This window comes from Suricata suricatta, chromosome 17 (assembly GCF_006229205.1).
Source record: "Suricata suricatta isolate VVHF042 chromosome 17, meerkat_22Aug2017_6uvM2_HiC, whole genome shotgun sequence".
Classification (NCBI taxonomy): Eukaryota; Metazoa; Chordata; class Mammalia; order Carnivora; family Herpestidae; genus Suricata; species Suricata suricatta.
Window position 1 is genome coordinate 27,390,341 of NC_043716.1, and position 17,436 is coordinate 27,407,776.

At 43.9% G+C, this 17,436-nt stretch overlaps 1 protein-coding gene across 5 annotated transcripts in view; it reads right to left on the minus strand.

Moving 5' to 3' along the window:
• Positions 1-13,237: 13,237 nt before the first annotated feature.
• The window catches only part of MSI2 (musashi RNA binding protein 2), a 379,699-nt gene continuing 375,500 nt past the window's right edge, over positions 13,238-17,436 (minus strand). For 4 of the 5 annotated variants that reach the window (XM_029929166.1, XM_029929164.1, XM_029929165.1 and 1 more), the window contains 2 exons: positions 16,356-16,428; positions 13,238-13,940 (listed from right to left, as the gene is read on the minus strand). In XM_029929166.1, the coding sequence (XP_029785026.1) occupies positions 16,387-16,428 (42 nt within the window). In that variant the 3' untranslated portion in view covers positions 13,238-13,940; positions 16,356-16,386. The remainder of the gene's footprint in view (positions 13,941-16,355; positions 16,429-17,436) is intronic. The other variant, XM_029929163.1, reaches the window with a different exon arrangement.

Consider the following 17,436-nt stretch of genomic DNA (forward strand, 5'->3'; position numbering starts at 1 on the left):
TGCAGGGACAGTGAGTGAGACCCGTACTGTTTCCGTAGAACTGTTTATGTTAGGGTTCCAGGCTGGAGGAATGGTAGGTGATGAGGCTGGAGCTGCAGAAATGGGTTGCATAGAAGAGTCTAGAAGCCTTCCTGGGAGGTTTGGGTAGTAGCTTGTTTCTCAACTCTATCAGACCCAACCCTCCTTTATATAAAACCATGTTGTAATGTCCCCCTTTACAAGCCCCAAAGAAAATCTACAAATAATAGAACGTAGTTTGGTACCTAAACACTTCAGTAGAATGCTCAGTCTATAATATAAAGGAGGAATGTAATGTAAGTGGTCTATAATAAACTACTACATATTTGCATCTGTAAACATCTGGGAAGGGCTGCTTTAGAGGGCATAAAGAAGGGGTCAAATGCTCCTGCTTGTGCAGTCACTGTGAATGTGACACCTCGAATGCAGAATGGCCCAGGGCCATTGCCATCGATGACTTGATTCTCTGAGTTAGTGAATGATTGGGCAATGTTCTGAATGAAACACAGCCTGCGCCTCTCTTCATTTACATGGTAGTTACACTCCCACATACATTGTTATGTTAAAATTGTGCAAAAACTACTTTGAGTTGGCTGTTAAATCAAATGAGACAAAAGGCACAGATATATATAAGTTGGTTTCCCAATAATCTATGTGAATACCATGTGGGATGACGTCTCAGGCCGCCTGGGACCCAGGACGAGCCATCCTCGTGCAGAACTGCCCCACACAGCGCAGCATCCCCAGGTCTGCTTAATGCCCACACTGACAGCCTCTCTGGGGGTTTGCAGGGCCAACAAAGATCTAAGGCACAGTGACATGGTTGGGCTGGGTGGGGCCAGGGAGGACACTGGTGGCTACTGCAGTACTCCAGAGAAGTCGACAGTGGGACTGCATTGGGGGCGGTCCCCAACTACAGCACAGCCTGGTACACACTGGGGCCTCAACTGCTCAGATCCATGGACCACTGACAGGTGGTGTGGTGGTCAGGCAGCGGGGGGAGGGGGGGGCAGGGGTATGATTTGGGTTCTAGCAGAAATATGGCAAACTGCTTTTGTCTGCCATTCCACAGAGCTGGCTCTTTTGTTGAAAGAGCTCTTGATCTTCTCCTGAGCCTAGATCCCCACGCCAGCTGTGTGTGTTACAGCCCTCATGTGGGCGAGCCCTCCATCCCCAGCCTAGGTGCCCAGCTCCACTGCCCACACCTGGTTCCGGGGGGAGCAAATGCAGCTGCCTCTATGACTCAGACTCAGGGCCGTATGGTTTTTATTCCTTAGGGCTGCAAGAGTTGCTCCATCGTCCTGTTCCTGCCCCAACCTTGGAGCACCTCTGTTTCGTCTCGGGCTGGGGTCAGTGAGGGGCGAGGGCAGAGGTGACGGCTGCAGGGGCTCCCCGGCTGACTCTCCAGGCTGGCCCAGCACTGTGTGCTCGACCCTGCCGCTGGGAATCATTTCTAGGGGATGTAGAGGACGGTCTCTGGCCCTAAACGGCACTGTTATAAAACCCTTAAAGGCCAGGCCTTCTTGTTCCTGACATTTTGCCCCTGTTTCCATGTGGGAAACAGCTGTAGCCAAAAATTATTGAAAAGCAATGTAAACCTTTCCTAAAGTATTCCAAAAAATTCCAAATAGGGACTCTATTTAAATTTTCTTTTACCAGAAAGGGAGAGCACATGGTGGGCTCCTCAGACTTTTTAAAAAAAAATTTTTAGTATTTATTATTTTTGAGACAGAGACAGAGAACAAGCAGGGGAGGAGCAGAGAGAGAGACACACACAGAATCAGAAGCAGGCTCCACTCTCTGAGCTGTCAGCACAGAGCCTGACGTGGGGTTTGAACCCACAGACCGTGAGATCATGACCTGAGCTGAAGTCGGTCGCTTAACCAACTGAGCCACCCAGGTGCCCCCAGACTTTTAACAACCTAATGAGAGGTGTTTGTCCTCACAAGTGCAGAGACACATGCACACATATATATACACACACCCCCATACTCACACTTCACAGTCATGGCAGTTGGCTCTGGACATTCCCTAGGTTCCCCATCCCTACCCAGCCCCTGAGGGATCTCGCCCTACCCCTGCCCTGCTCACCTAACAGCTGCTCATTTCTCTTTTTCTTAGTAAATTGGATCCTGTCTTTTTGACTCTTGGGCCTTTCCTGGGCAGGCCATTTCGCACCCCGCTCCAAATCCACATGGCCGAGACCCAAACCAGCGAAGACCAAAATCTTCTTGGAAGGTGTGGGAGCAGAGGGGACCAGGGAGAAAGGCCGACTTTTTCACCGGCCATTCACTGAACATGGGGACATTGACATTAGCCCACATTAGACTTATCACACCGTGCTTACATGCCCCCCGACACACGTAGCTCTCACAGAAACGGGCCACATGTGCTGTTTTCCATAATCCCCTCACCTAATTCTTTTATGGATACTCTCACACTTCTTCAATATCAAGTTCTGATATTCATAACCATGACTCTGATTAGTGCAAGACTTCAAAGCGCCTTCTGAATCATTAAAGAAAGATTAAATTACTTTCAGGATAGTGTTAGCATTAAGTGTAGCTGAGCTAATTCAGATTCTCTGAAAATTGGCAATATGATAAATTGCAACTTTACACAAGCCAGAGTATTCAGATTAGACCCACCCCAAAGCTCGACAAAGCTAGGCCATGAATCCACAGAAACCCATAAATACACAGGCACATCTGGGCAGGAAGCAGAGCCTGAATCCAGTCCAGCCAAATGCTGTCACTACCCTGTAAATCTTCCGGAAATTCAAACAGCCGTTAACGTTTGCCGACGTTGTAAGTGATGCTCTCATAATCACTGCCATCTATCTGGGCTTGGCCATGGACAGGGTCATTTGGTTAATGCAGGATTCCATCTTCATTGCTTTGTAACTAGTTTTTAATCAGCGATGATTGCTGAGCTGGGGTGCTGTGGGCCAGCTCGCCTGCTCTTTCCTCAGAGAGTGCCCATAAATATGTCACAGCAATTAACCAGAGACCCGTGGGAGGGGGGTGAGGGTTGCAGGAGAGCCAGGCTGCTTGGTGCAGCCACCAGCGTCTTCCCCTTCTCGAGAGGGGCGCCCTGGCCCCCATCCACCTTTGGAGGGTTGATGAAAGGCACCGGCAGACAAGGGATGCCCTCAAAGACGCATCTCTTCCAATTACTGCTTTTGATTTGCCCAAGCAATTTAATCTCCCAGGGGGTGGAGGAGATGGCCAGTGGTCTGGACACTCTGAAATCAATTCTGACCATCAAAGAAAAATGGGCTGGTAAACTGGAAATGATAAGAATCTTGGGGGAAGGGTCTTTATAATATAATATTGTAGGCCATACATGAAACAAAGCAGAGAAGGCTTAGCACATGGAAGCATCCCTCAGAGTTGAGGGAGGCAGAGCACAAAACATTCAGAAAATTACACAGTCATTTAATGTTACAGGACTCTGAAGGAGAGGATGATGTGAGAAGGTGGGAAAACCATTACAAACGCACTTCTGATTGGGCAATCTTACATGATCCTGACAAGGAAAAAATGTCCCTCAAGATCCAGCGATGGCTACACAAGCTTTCCAATAGGACCCGAGCACCACATTTTTAGTAGTAGTGCATGAGCTTCCTTTGCTCAGAGCAGCAGGTAACACAGCTCTTTTCATTTTCTGCCAGACTGATGAGTGTAGTTTTAATTTTTATTTCCTATTTTGTGATTTTGAGCATATTTTCATATGTTGAGCCATCTGGATTGGCTCTTCCATAAATCACCTATTCCCGCCTTTCACTCATTTACCTATTGGGTTGCCTTTGGCTTGTCAATTCCTAAGAGCTCTGTGTGTATCATGACCTTCATCCTCCGCGTGATGAGTAATTTCCCCCCAAATCCATCATTGGTCTAACTTAAGTATAAACTTTTTGCCATGGGAAAAATTTAAGTATTTTTTGTGCTAAAATATTTTTTTATGCATTCTGGGTTTCTCATTTTAGCTTTTAAAAAGCTTTGAGATTGTACATAAATGGTGTGGATTTTCTTGCAAGAATTTTATTGTTTTACATTTCAGTCCTTAATCCATCTGGGACTTATTTTTATGAATAACATAGGTTGAAAGTCAACTTTTCTTTTAATCTAGTTGAAAAGCCAGCTTTGCTTGTACCACATATTAAGTAATCCATCTTTTCCCGCAGCATTAAACTACTCATTACATTTATCAGACAGTATTAATTCTAATATATATCAGGATCTATTTCAAATTATTTATTCTATTCCACTGATCTATTTGACACTCTTTTTTTTTAAAGTTTACTTATTTATTTTTAGTAATCTCTATACCCAGCATGGGGTTCAAACTCATGCCCCCAGATCAAGAGTCATGTGCTCTTCTGACTGAGCCAGCCAAGTGCCCACTCCTTAACTCTTTCTATATACTTTTGCTACACTGATGAGAGCAAAGTGACAGGGTAAGTCTTGAGATTTGGTAATATAGATAAACTTAATGATCCTTTTTAATACTTTTCTTGCTATTTTGGGAGCATTTATTCTTTTACGTAAGTTGAGTATTTATTTAAACAATTAAGAAAATCCATGTGAATTTTTATTGGAATTGTGTTTCTATGTTCTATATGTTTTACAGTACATATAAAATTTGGGAGCACTGACATTTTATGATTAGATCTTTCTATTCAAGAAAGTGATCTTTCCATTTTTCAGATCTTATTTTATGGCCTTTAGTAATATATATATTTTTAATGTTTACTTATTTTTGAGAGAGAGAAAGAAGGAGAGTTGGGGAGGGACAGAGAGAGAGGGAGACAGAGGATCCAAACGGTGACAGTGGAGATCCCAGTGTGGGGCTCAAATCCATGAACCATGAGATGATGACCTGAACCAAAGTCAGATGCTTAACTGACTGAGCCACCCAGGCACCTTGGCCTTTAGTAATATTTTATAGATCATATACCTTTACTATAAAATTTATCCCTAAGTGATCCCCCCCATTTCATTACTAGGTGTTTATCGGTGAGTAGGAAGAAGTCTACTGATTTGAGTATATTTATCTTGTATCCAGCCACCTTATGAAAGTTTTTACATCAATTCCAATAGCAATTTTATGTATTTTTTTTTTTTTTTACTGAAATCTCTTGAAATTTCTAGGTCTACAATCCTACCTTTGTTTTTCCCTTTCAATATTTATATTATTTCATTATCTTATTGCTTTCTCTAACCTCTAAGACAATACTAAATATCAAGTCATAGCAGTACTCCTACCCATTTCTTACTTTAATTGAAATAGATTTTGTGTTTCACCATTTAGGATAATTGCCATTGGCTTTGGTAGCTAGTCTTTATTATATTGTGTATAATTGCTGTCTGTTTCAACTTTCTGTGGTTTTATCAGGAACAGCTGCTGTATTTTTCAAATACTTTGTGAGCATCTACTGTTATGATCACATAGTCTTTTTCTCCTTTAGTTTGCTAATATTAACAACATTGGAATTACCAGTTAGATAAAACTCATTTGTAAACTCATTTGTACCAAATCCATTTTTTAGTATCAGACCTTTAATTACCCTTTCAATAACTTTTGTGGTAATAACTTTATTCTGGTTTTCTACTTCTGATCAGTTTTGGTAATTTATATTTGCTAGGACATTTTCTGCTTCTTTTAAATTTTAACATTTGTCGCTCTTACTTTTCTCATTGCCATCTGTGGTTTTGTCTCTTTTCTTGCTTCTGAGGTTGCATGTTTTTGCTCTTTCTTTTTTATTCAGGGTGACTTGTCTATTTTATTCATCTTTGTAAAAATTTAGCTTTTGGATCTCTTCAATGACTTTATTGTTTTCTATTTTACAGCTTTTAGCGTCTATCGACTTCTTATTTCTAGCTTTTTTTTTTTTTAGGTGCTGTTTTACTACCTTAAGATGAATAATGAATTCCTTCACCGAAAAATACTTTTTTTCCCCATTGAAGTCATTTAAAGCGATGAAGTTTTGAGTAAGGCTTTTGCTATATGTTACAGATTCAGATACAATGTGTGATTTTGTTGCTTTCTAGACTGTTTATATTTTCTTTAACTGTCTTCTTTGATTTAAGGATGTACAGAATTGAGTTTCTTAATTCCTGTGCAGTTATAATGGTTATAACCACATTTTAATTATTCTTAATTTTATTGGATTATGATCATGGAATATGGACTACACAATTGCCAGTTGTTACAATAAATATTATTAATTTTATCAGAGCACGTGGGTGCTGGGCTTGGTCAGTTAAGGGTCCAACACTTGATTTTGGGCCAGGTCATGATCTCATGGATTTTGAGTTCAAGCACCCTGTCAGGCTCTGTGCCAGCAGTGGAGAGCCTGCTTGGGATTCTCTCTCTGCCCCTCTCCTGCTCATGCATGCTCTCTCTCTCTCTCAAAATAAATAAAAATGTAAAAGAATATTAAGTTTAGCTATTATTTATTAATAATTACATCTTTACTAATATTTATTAGTAAAGAAGTAATTAAAATTATTTTGCCACACAATGGACTGATTTTTGTATATATTACATGGGTAAGTGACAAAAATGTACATTCTCTATTTAAAGATTCTGTAGCCATCAGATCATTTACTAACTGCATTATACAATTCCTCTATGTCTTTATTTTTGCTTATTACCCATGTCTAGTTCTGAGAGAGGTTGCAGTAAAGTCTCTATAATTGTATTTCAGGGTAACTGGGTGGCTCATTCGGTTCAGCTTCAGCTCAGGTCATGATCTCACAGTTCATGGGTTCAAGCACAGCTCAGAGCCTGGAGCCTGCTTCGGATTCTGGGTCTCCTCCTCTGTCCCTCCCCCGCTGATGCTCTGTCTCTTTCTCAAAAGTAAATAAACATTAAAAAAATTTTTTAAATTGCATTTTAATTTTTATCAAATTCTCTCTGCACTAGTAGTTTCTGATTTGTGTTTAGTTCTTCTGGTAATTGAAACATAAGGCGTATCTCCTCTACAGCCTCTTAATTATATCTTTTGTCGTTACAGAATATCCTGTTGAGTCCTTTAAATTCCACCCTGACCCTATTTCAATTCTTGTCCTTTTTTGTGTTTGCCTATTTTCTCTTTCCACCCCTTTATTTTCAGCCATCTTTATCATTTAGCTGTTTCTATAACAGCAGATAATTGGGTTTTGTTTTCCTAAACACACCTGTTTTGTAATGGTAGAAAATTCAATCCATTCATATTTAGATAATGATGGATTATCTTGCTAGCATTCCGTCTGCCCTACTTATTATGCTTGCGTTATTCTTAACGTTGTTGTTTTTCAGTTTTCCTTTTCCTAATTTTTTTCTTGATTTGTTTTCTGCTTAATATTTTTAGTGTTTCTCCCTGAAAGTTTAGTTTTCTTTAGATATTTTTTCACCTCTTTTTGGTACAGTTAGGCATTTAGGTTAGAGTTTTTTTCCCCCCACCCCAGCCAGGCACACTCAACACGGATGCAGACATCTGTCACCAGGCTTGAACCCAGCAGGAAGTCCTGGAGATGACAGCTCTATTCTGCCACTGAGCAGTGGAATGACCATGTGCAAATTACCTATCCTCCCTGAACATCAAAATGCCGGGAGTCACACAGCCCATGCAGGACTAGCCAGACCATGTGTGTGACCCATCAGCATACGAATGATGCCCCCCCCCCCCCCCCCCCCCCCCCCCGTCCCCCCTGGGCTTTCAGGATGGAGCTGAGCGATGAGGATGAGGAGGGAGATGAACTTTTCACGTCTCTGACCTGCTCCTCCCAGAATTCCTAAAAGGAGCCTCTCAACTGAGCGTTCATTGGTCTTTCATTTCTCGGGGGCAGCAGAGGTTACACTCTTCAGTTCTGATGCTTTGCCCGTGGACTGAGGTGGGCCTAGAACCTAATTCTCCTGTCTCTAGCCTCAGACACAAAGGGACATCTTCCATCTTCTCTTCTTGGCCCTTTGTGTAGCAGCAATGTCCCTAAAATAAAGCCGGAATAAAGCAGAACCCAGGAAATTGGAAGAGGGGCCTGAGAAGGCCATGCCCTGGGGACCAAGGCTTTACCCACTGCTCTGAGGAAGCAGTTCCAGGAAGCTTCGTCCCTTAAGAACCTCGAGGCGTAGTGCTTTATCTCCAGAGCTTAAAGGCCAAGGAATCCCTCTGGTTCGGGCCATGTCTGGACTGCTACCAAGTCTTGGGACTTGCCCTCAACGAACCGTGTCTCAATTCCTTTCTCTTCTCTCATCTATTTGATAGCCAGAAGGCAGAAGTATCATAGATGATCTAGTTCTTTCTACACCTTTAATTTTGCGATCCTGTAAAATTCTCTTCGTTAAGCAAGATGTTGAACTTGAGAGCAAAGGCCAGGCTTCCTAATACCCTTTCAGACCCCTGCTCCAGGGTCATGGATTTGGTCCCACGCCCTCTCCTGTAAGCTGTTGAGAACTAGCCGAAGCCTACAACCCGGACAGCCATGTAGCTCCTCAGACGCATATCCACCATCTGGGTCCTATGATCTCTGGACACTGCGCGTTGGCTCCCTGCTCACCCCGGGGGTCCTGGGGCTCTGCCGCCTGCCCTTCTGCAGCGGTGCTCGCTGGTCACTTCCTAGAAATGGTTCCACCAGCTCTCCGGGGACAGGGGAAGGGATTCCTCTGCTTCCTTTTGTAAAGATTATGGTGACACCCTTCTCCCCAGACCAAGCAACGGCGCTCCCCCACCCCAGCGCTCTCCTGCAAGTGAAGGAACACCGAACAACTCTGTTCAAAACAGTTTATTGTATTTTATTATTTTTTTTTTGTCAGACAAACACATTGATTTCTGGACCACAGTAGAGGATGGAAACCTTTCACAAACTTATTTATTTGAAAATACAAATATAAAATTATACTTTCCACATCTGTGATGTGAGAGACTGCCATCCACATAGTAATTTTTTACAACAGGGCTTTAAGAAAGCCACACACAAAGACCTGAAAGATGCTTGAGATATATATATATATAGATACATATATATGTATATATATAAAAAAAATACTCACTACCAAAGTTGTCATCAGTTTCATACTAAAGTATAAAAGTAAGGGTGAGGTCAGCCACAGTGCTAGGGAAAGTTTTATTTAGATACATTTATGTCCACATGAAACGCTTAGACTTGCATCCTATTACATATGGAATTCCGAGTTTACAATACACCATGAACGGCCGATCGGCTAGCCCACGCTACTCAAGAGGACACTCACAGATTCCACACAGGATGGTACAGTATGTACAGAATACAGTAGCAGAGAGCCTTCTAGGGAGGCTCTGGAACTTTTGTCTCCCAGACCCCCCCCCCCCCCCCCCTCGTGCCCCTGCCTCCCAGAAACGAAATCCTGTCTGAGACAATACATTCGGATTATTTGATAGCCAAGTGTTTGAATTAAGGTTGCTTCCCCCAGAGGGGTGGGTTTTATGTATACGTTTTTGTTTTAGTTTATGTACTTTTTTTTTTTTTGGTTAAAAAAAAAAAAAGGAAAGAAAACAAACATATTACAGTATTAAAGTATTGCTTAACGTACAGCGTCTCCTTGTGTAGTGTCTGCTGCCCAGGACTGGGCTGAGCTGATTCTGCTTTCTTTTCTGTTTAGGGTGAGGGCAGGGGAGTCCACCAGGGTCTCTCTTCAATGTGCTTGCTCCGTCCCTCTGCTCACACCCGCCCCAGCCTCCTCGCTTCTGTCTTCCTTGGAAGACAGGCGGCTGGTGAAGCACATTCAAGAGAGAAAATTCTCCCCTCTCCTCCCCTCCACTCCCCTCCTCCCCCAGTCTCCCTCTGTCCCTGTGTGCCACTCCCAACCGATAAAGAGAAGTATGAGTTAGTGTTTCTTTTGTAAACAATTTCATATGCAATATAATACAGAAAGCATGGCTGACCTTCAATAAAAAAATGTAGTAAACTATATTGCTTTATTCTTGATTATGCTGCAGTGAGTGAATGGCAGAATGAAACAGTGTGGTGGTGGTGGCGGCTAAGTCCCTAGCCCTCGTTTGCACTAAAGATCAAAATAGGTTTTGTTTTTCTATTTGGAACAAAAAAAATCTTTTTTCAAAATCCCCAAATGAAAAAGAACCCCCCCTCAAAAAAAACCCCCCAAACCAAAAACAATAAACTGAAAACAAAAACTGAACACCTTTCAGGTCATTAGAACCAACAATTACCCAATGATTTTTATACTAGTCTAGCAAGATGTGTGTAACATTCACTGGCTGTGAATTGCTGTGTGGTGAGACATCAGATTGACAGCAATAGAGCCATGCTACCTTAAAGTCCAAGCTACGAGTTCAAATTAAGATGAAGGGTATGAAGGATAGAAACGCAAAGGCCTGTCAGGGCTTCGTTTGAATCAAGCCAATGAGCGACTGGGATAGAATACGAGGCTGTTTGGTTTTCCCAATGGGTGTGAGGAAGGCCACAAACCAGGGCTGAGAGCGCTCCTGGGGAGGGGACCGCAGGCTTGGTCATCCCCGTCAGCTCCATGTCCAGGGAGAACCAGGAATGGGTCCGGGAGCTAATGCCATTCACTCCCCTCTGCTTGGGAGGGGAGGAGTTCGGGGGTCCCAGGCAAATGGATCTGGAAGCCAGAAAGTCACCCAGTGGCTATTTTATGATTCCCGGGGAAAAGCCATCAGCCAAGAGGGGTGCTCCCCCAGGGAAGGCGAAAGGTGTTTCCCATGTTCGCCATTGAGCTTAACAGAAACAAAGACAAGGCTGAACGTCAGTGCTAAAATATTTTACAAAAATCTTCCAAAATGGACTTCTAGATGAGTGGGGGGGACGAACGTGAACCTTAACCTAGGTAGCCACATTAAAACATATCAGATTTCCACGAGATTTGTGCTATGGGCTACTGGGTCTCTTCAAAAGGTATTATAAACATCTAAAACATATTCACACAGATTATCAATTTCTTCTGAGCATTCTTAAAAAAATATTTTTTTCTCTTAGTAAAATCATTTTAATATACCATGCCTCCCTCTTTTAAAAAATAAATTAAAAAAATCCAGTTTTGCATATCTAGCATTAGCATTTAAGGTAGTATGGCACACCCCTTCACAGTTGGGGGGGGTGGGTATCTACAAAACGCCGTAGAGTCTGTCGGCATTTGAACATCATGAGACCTTGGGTTAGTTGAAACCACATCAGATCAGCAAAAATAAAATAAAAAGTTGAAATTAAAAAAAAAAAAATCGAAAGGAAAAAACTGCCCCAAAATTATTAGCATTTTTTTTCATAAATAAGAGAAAGTTCTATCCTTACTGGTCCTAAATCTGAATAACTATGTCTAATTTTTTTAAACCTTAATTACGTTATATCTATCAATATGTACTAGAAGAAAGAGAAGAAAAAAAGTCACTATACTAGTACCAAGATAGCACGTTTACAAGATAGCCATTTTATACATTATTAACAGACAGTGATCAACAGTGAGTCTCCTATGAGGTGACGGGGGAGGCAGAGAAAGGAAGGATAGTACAGTACATCACCAACATGGACAAAATAGTAATTAAATTCCCTAGTCTAGACACTGAATTTCTGGGAATTTATTGTCTTTTTTCTTGTGTGTGTGTGTGTGTGTGTGTGTGTGTGTGTGTGTGTTTTAATAAAACTTCTATTTTTTAAAATTTTATTACTTGAACAAGTTTCGATATTTTAAAAGCGCCCAGCATTTTACTTAATGTGGTTGTTTGGAAATAAAAAAAAGAAAGAAAGAAAAACAAAACCCTCACCAAACAACCTAACATTTAATTGGAGAAACAAGATTAAAAAAAAAAAAGTCGTTGCTGTTTAATTAGAATTGAAAAAGGCTTTTTTTCTTTCTTTCCGAGTTAGCATTTTGGAGCCTTTTGTTTGAGGATGCTTTTGCCCTACCATGTCTGTGAATGTCTACATTAGTCTACTTTGTTAGTAAAATTTATAAAAATAGGAGTGCAGCAGCTCTTTATAATAAATGTCGCATTCAGTGTCTCATACTGGCTGTGCCTTAAGTACCAAATTTATAAACGTAACAATTTAAAAAATATTAATAAAACGTCAATATCACATTTTAAAAAAGAAAAAATATATATCCACACTACAATATGTTTTAATGCCATCTATTGAGTTGTACTTCTATAGTTGCTGTTGACGACCTATTACCAATATTAAAAAAAAGTTAAATTAAAAAATATCCTTCATCATAAGTATCTTTCCCCAACCGAGGACCATATATTATAACAGCCAATGTCAAACATGTGCAAACAGGAAACTGTCAGTTTTTCCCACCAGTCACAGTGCAGCGATGTTTATACTTTTTATTTTTAAAATTCTGTTTACATCTACAATAAATTAAAAAAAAAATTCTTCCATAGCCTCTCTGGTGATACTTGCAGCACTGAGGTATTAAAAAAAAAAATATAAACCAAAAGGTTGCTTTCCTAATTTGTAAATAGAAAGTGAATGGAGAACAGGTTTCGTTAATGCAGGCTTCTCCGCTTCTGGCCCAGGGGGGTGGCCCCCCCCCCCCCCCCCCCCCCCCCCCCGAGCTAGGGCCGGGAGGGGGTGTGGGGGTGGGCAAAGAGAGGCAAAGTGTCCTAGGGACCTTTGGAGGTGCTGAAATGGTTGGACAATAGAAAATGATCAAATATTTAAAAATTAAGACTGAAAAAGAATGTCCCCCCACCCCTCCCCACCCAAGCCAAACAGGTGTGCTTTGAAACTTTAAATATGTTAAATATTAAAATTGTAGCTTTGTTTTTAAAAAACGTCTTGGGAAAAGCAGTTTTTCATATTTTAAATAAAAATCTAACTAGACGGTAACATTTGAAGCTGTGCACAGACGAGAGGTTAATATGCTGGTATGACACGAATACACTTCTTAGGTCTATCACACAGACAGAAGGAGCGAAACAGTGTTGGAACTTCTCCCCGGGGTCGTCCGGCAGCGGGGTGTCCTTCCGCCTTGGAACTGACTTGGTTACCGTCCCTTCCCCTCCTCCTTCCCACAGGGCATCGAACTGCCTGGGACCGACTCCCTCACAAAAATATTTTTGATTCTCTCTTTCTTAATAGTTTCTATGTAGTTAATGGAATTGTATTTACAACGTTTCTTTTTTTTAGAATTCACAATTTCAAAAAACCTTATAATATCACCTCTTTCAACAGAAAAAAAGCACTTATAGAAAAGAAGGACACTCAAAACATCGTCGTCCTTACCTTATTGCCGAAAATAGATATACTTAGGTTAACAAAGAGACGTCACAAAAAAGAACCGCTAGAGAGTCTGTTAATTAGCTTACTACATCTCACTTCTTATACAACGCAAAGTAGAAAGCTTATGCCCATCACCTGCTCCACACTTCACAACTTTGCTTCCGTGGGTGCACAGCCGCACCGGAAAATCCATACAGTCTCAGAATTGGTACCAAAATATTGAGAGTCATATTACCATCTCAGCATCCTTTAAAAGTGAGAACAGAATCAAAACAAGCAAAAACAAAAAATTTTTAAAGAAAAAAATAATACCTTAATATAACAGTTATACTATGGTTAGCTTTTAACTAGATATTAAAGCTATATGACTACCGGACTAAGTCAAAATCACTACCAAATGTGATTCAAAGAGATTTAAAAGGAGAACAGGGAAGAGAGGAGAGGAAGGGGGAAACCATCAAGAAAAACGAAAAACAAAACAAAACCAAAATCATGGGTTATATACACATTTAAAAGCTGTTGTCGTATATTACAGCAGATTCGTGAGATGATGAGATGTAGTCAACCCTCGATCCGAAGTGAGCCATCTCTGGTTGCGATGGGGAGTGAGGCTGGTGGGGGTCCAGGTCTGATGACATCACCTAAACAAAGGGCCACTCAGAAACTTCGCCCAGTCTTGCCTGGACATCCAGGTATGCTCTGCAGGGTGCAGAAGGTCGCCCGGAGGAGAACATGGAGTGGGAAGACAGAGAAGACGGGTCAGGCGGACATACTGTTTATCGCAGCTTTTTAATTAATGCTTTCCAAGTGTGACTACATTGGGCTACCGGGTGGGCTTGAAAATGGCCAGGCTAACGGCTTCCTGGGGTCACGGCTGGGAAAAGCTGACCTCTTGGCCACGCCTGATGCTAGGGAGCAGACAGCGCGGCGACTCATTTTGCTGGTTTGCTATTTTGCCGATTTGCTACGGCGCTATTGCATTCTTGGGGTAGCGACAGGAAACGCAGTCAGGAAATGTGGCCGTGCTGGCTTGTCAGCCACACTGGTGAACTGCAAGCTGACAAGCGAGGCTTTTTTTTTTCTGGTTAAACTTCCGGTTTTTCAAAGCTAAGTGTTTAAAAACCTGCAACTTTATTAGATATCGTCCATGTCAATAACTAAAGATGCAAATTACAAAAAAAAAATCTTTAAGAAATGATGTTTCCTTTCAAGGACTCAAGGTCAGGAAGAACACACACAACAAATACCCAGCTTTGGCTATAGGACATACCGACAGGCCCGGGACTCACAGACTCGCTGAATTGACTGTGAGCCTGGGCCTGTCCTTTGAGGTGGCACTCAATGTCAGAGAACGAAACCTCTGTTAGGGACAGAGTGTGTGCTTTGGTTCAGACATGTGACTCAGTTGGCTCGCTTCATCCATGTTGGAGGGGGTGGGTTTTACCTCCACTCTCCTGGCTATGTCATCCTTCTGTGGGAAGCGGGTCCCCCAGCTGTGGGGGGAGGGGGCAGGATATGGGCTAGATGCCTTGCTCTCCCCCTATTCCCACAGAAGCTTGGAGGCCCTGGAGGGCGGGCTGTGGTGGGAAGCCCTTTGCCACCCTCATTTCCAGAAAAGGGAGACGGCACTGCAGCCCTAGCATGTGACTTTGCAGGGACCTGCTGTGCCTGGTAGTGGTTTCACCCCTGTCACCTGACTCCATAAAGGGCCGGAGCTGCCTCCAACCTCCAGAGTCCACTCTGCTCTCAGAGGAACCTTACTTCCCCTGGGCCCCCAAAACCAGCTTAATTAGTAGTGAGTAGCTCTCCTTCAAACTGTTAGTGGCCTCTGGCTCTGGCCAGCATTGGCCGGGTCAGTGCTTGAAGGGAAGTGGAGGGGAGGGGCAGGGAGAATTCACACACGGGGTTTATTTGGTTAAGAGAGGCAGTTGCATTAGTTGAGGTGATTCCTTAGCAGCAACATTAGAGAAATCCAAAAGAGATTTAATGGAGCTCAACTCAACCTGGCCCCCCAACTGTGCCCACCCTAGAGGGTCCTGGCTGACTTGGGGGCCTAGAGTGACCCTTTCTATGAGAGAGGCAACCTACTAACTGCAAACCCATCTCCAGCCTTGCTTCTCCTTTGTCCCAACTCCCAGAGGGAGAGGCGCTCTTGGCCCAGCTGGGACCTGTGCCCAGCCTCAGCTGTCCCCCTCCCTCTTCCAGAGAGGCAGACCCAGGCTTCAAGCCCCCCAGCTAACGTGCTAACACAGTACCCACCTAGCTGTCATAAGTGAACCCCTCTTCCTTCTCAGTGTTCTTCCCAAGAGCAACAGATAGTCCTTTTCCAATAAGGCTGGAAGAGGCTCCTTCACTGACTGCCCCAACCTCCCCTTCTCCTCCACTCCGCCCCTTCCATATCCCCATCAAAGTGATTTAAAAAATGTTTAATTAACTTGAGCTCAGTTTAAAAGGTTAGGAAACTGGCAGGGATCCAAATCCACGTTACGCAGGTGATGTCGTTAATTTAATTTGCTTTTCGTGCGGTAATCTGGATAATTACTCAGTAGTTACTGGCAAAAATGTTTTCTTTTCACTAAAAGATGGAGTCTGGCTGTTTTGACTGCATGAACCCCACTGGCTGAAGCCAGCGAGCTCCGGGAGACTGAAAGGGCCCAGGGACCTAAAAGGCCATCTGGCAGGACCCTGGAGGGGCGGGGCCCTGTTCCTTCCCCCCCTGCCGGGGGTGGGGTGGGGTGGGCCTGGCCCAGGGTCCCCTTGGGACAGCACAGCCCCAGATCACCTTCCAGTTTCCTACACTCTTGATTGTATTTCAAGACGGAGAAAGATGAAGGGTGGGGAAGATAATGAAAAGGAATCAAAAGAACCAAATCAAGAAGGAAAAAGAGACCGTAAAAAAAAAAAAAAAAGGTGGGGGTCATGATTAAAGCTGGAGAAAGGGATGAGAGAGTAAAAGACTGGTTTTGGCCCCCACCCCCCTGAAAAGGGGTCGGGGAAGAGGAGAGAGAGGTGTGGGCGCAACGAGCCCAGGCGCGCGCGCGTACATGCACGGCCGTGCGCGTACACGTACGCCACGCCCGGCGGGGCGGAGACGCATGGCGGGGAAGGTAATACCTCAGAGTGGGGTGGCAACAGAAGCACCTGCTCAATGGTATCCATTTGTAAAGGCCGTTGCAATCAAAGGTCCCTAAAATTGCACAATTGTTAAGGTCATCAGCACGCTATACATAGGAACAGATTGTCATATTCTGGGAAAGGAAATTATCTCTAGGACTAGACTGTGGTTGCCAGCATGAATATGTAATTCTGAGACACTGCGCCACGAGGGGCCAGGGGGCCTTCCTCCCCGGCCCCGAGCCCTGCGGCCCCCACTCCCCACACCCAGCCTGTGTGCTCACCCCAGGGGGGTAAATCGAGAGCCAGATTCAAGGGGGCTGGGCCCAGAGTGCTGGGTGCTGCTGCCCTGAACTCTGGAGGCCAAGATGGCAGTGTCTCTGGTCCCAACAGCTCCGGCTGGGGAGAGAGCAAGCCCTGCGCATACACGACGGGAGGCCGCCTGTGCTTATTTCTGAGAAGCGGTGACAGCACTCAGGTCAAAAGATCCAGTTTTTCAAGAATAAACAGGGTCTGTGTTTCTGTGCACGTAAAAGGGAAAGGAGTCACGCTCTACACGTGGTGGCAGACAGTCCCAAATTGAGGCACTCTCCCCTGTACACTACTACTGCGATTTGGCACTGCAGTGCACCCCGGGGAGGGGGGGCTGACTCGGCGGGCTGCTGGCTTAATGTGACAACGGCTTGGGAGGAGAAATGAACAAGGACCCAAACTGCACTGGCCGGAGGTGGCAGCAATGGGTGTGTGTGAGGGAGAGAGAGAACGTGTGTGTGGGAGAGAGACACACACAGAGAATATATGTGTGTGAGAGAGAGAGAGCAAGCAAGAGAGCACGTGTGTGGGGGGGAGAGGAAGAGGGCGTGTGTGAGTGTGCGTGCAGGTGTAAGCACGTGAGAGAAAGGGTGTGTGCGGTGTTAAGAGGGTACGCGTGCACCTGTGTGTGTGCCCGTGTGCGCATGTGTGTGCGTGGCTTCCAGTGCCGGGAATGGGTGCCCCGGTGGCCCGGACTGTCTGCAGGAGCTGTGTTCTCTCCAGTTCAGCCTGGATGGGGGCGGGGCCTGGAGCAGCAGACACTCCCATC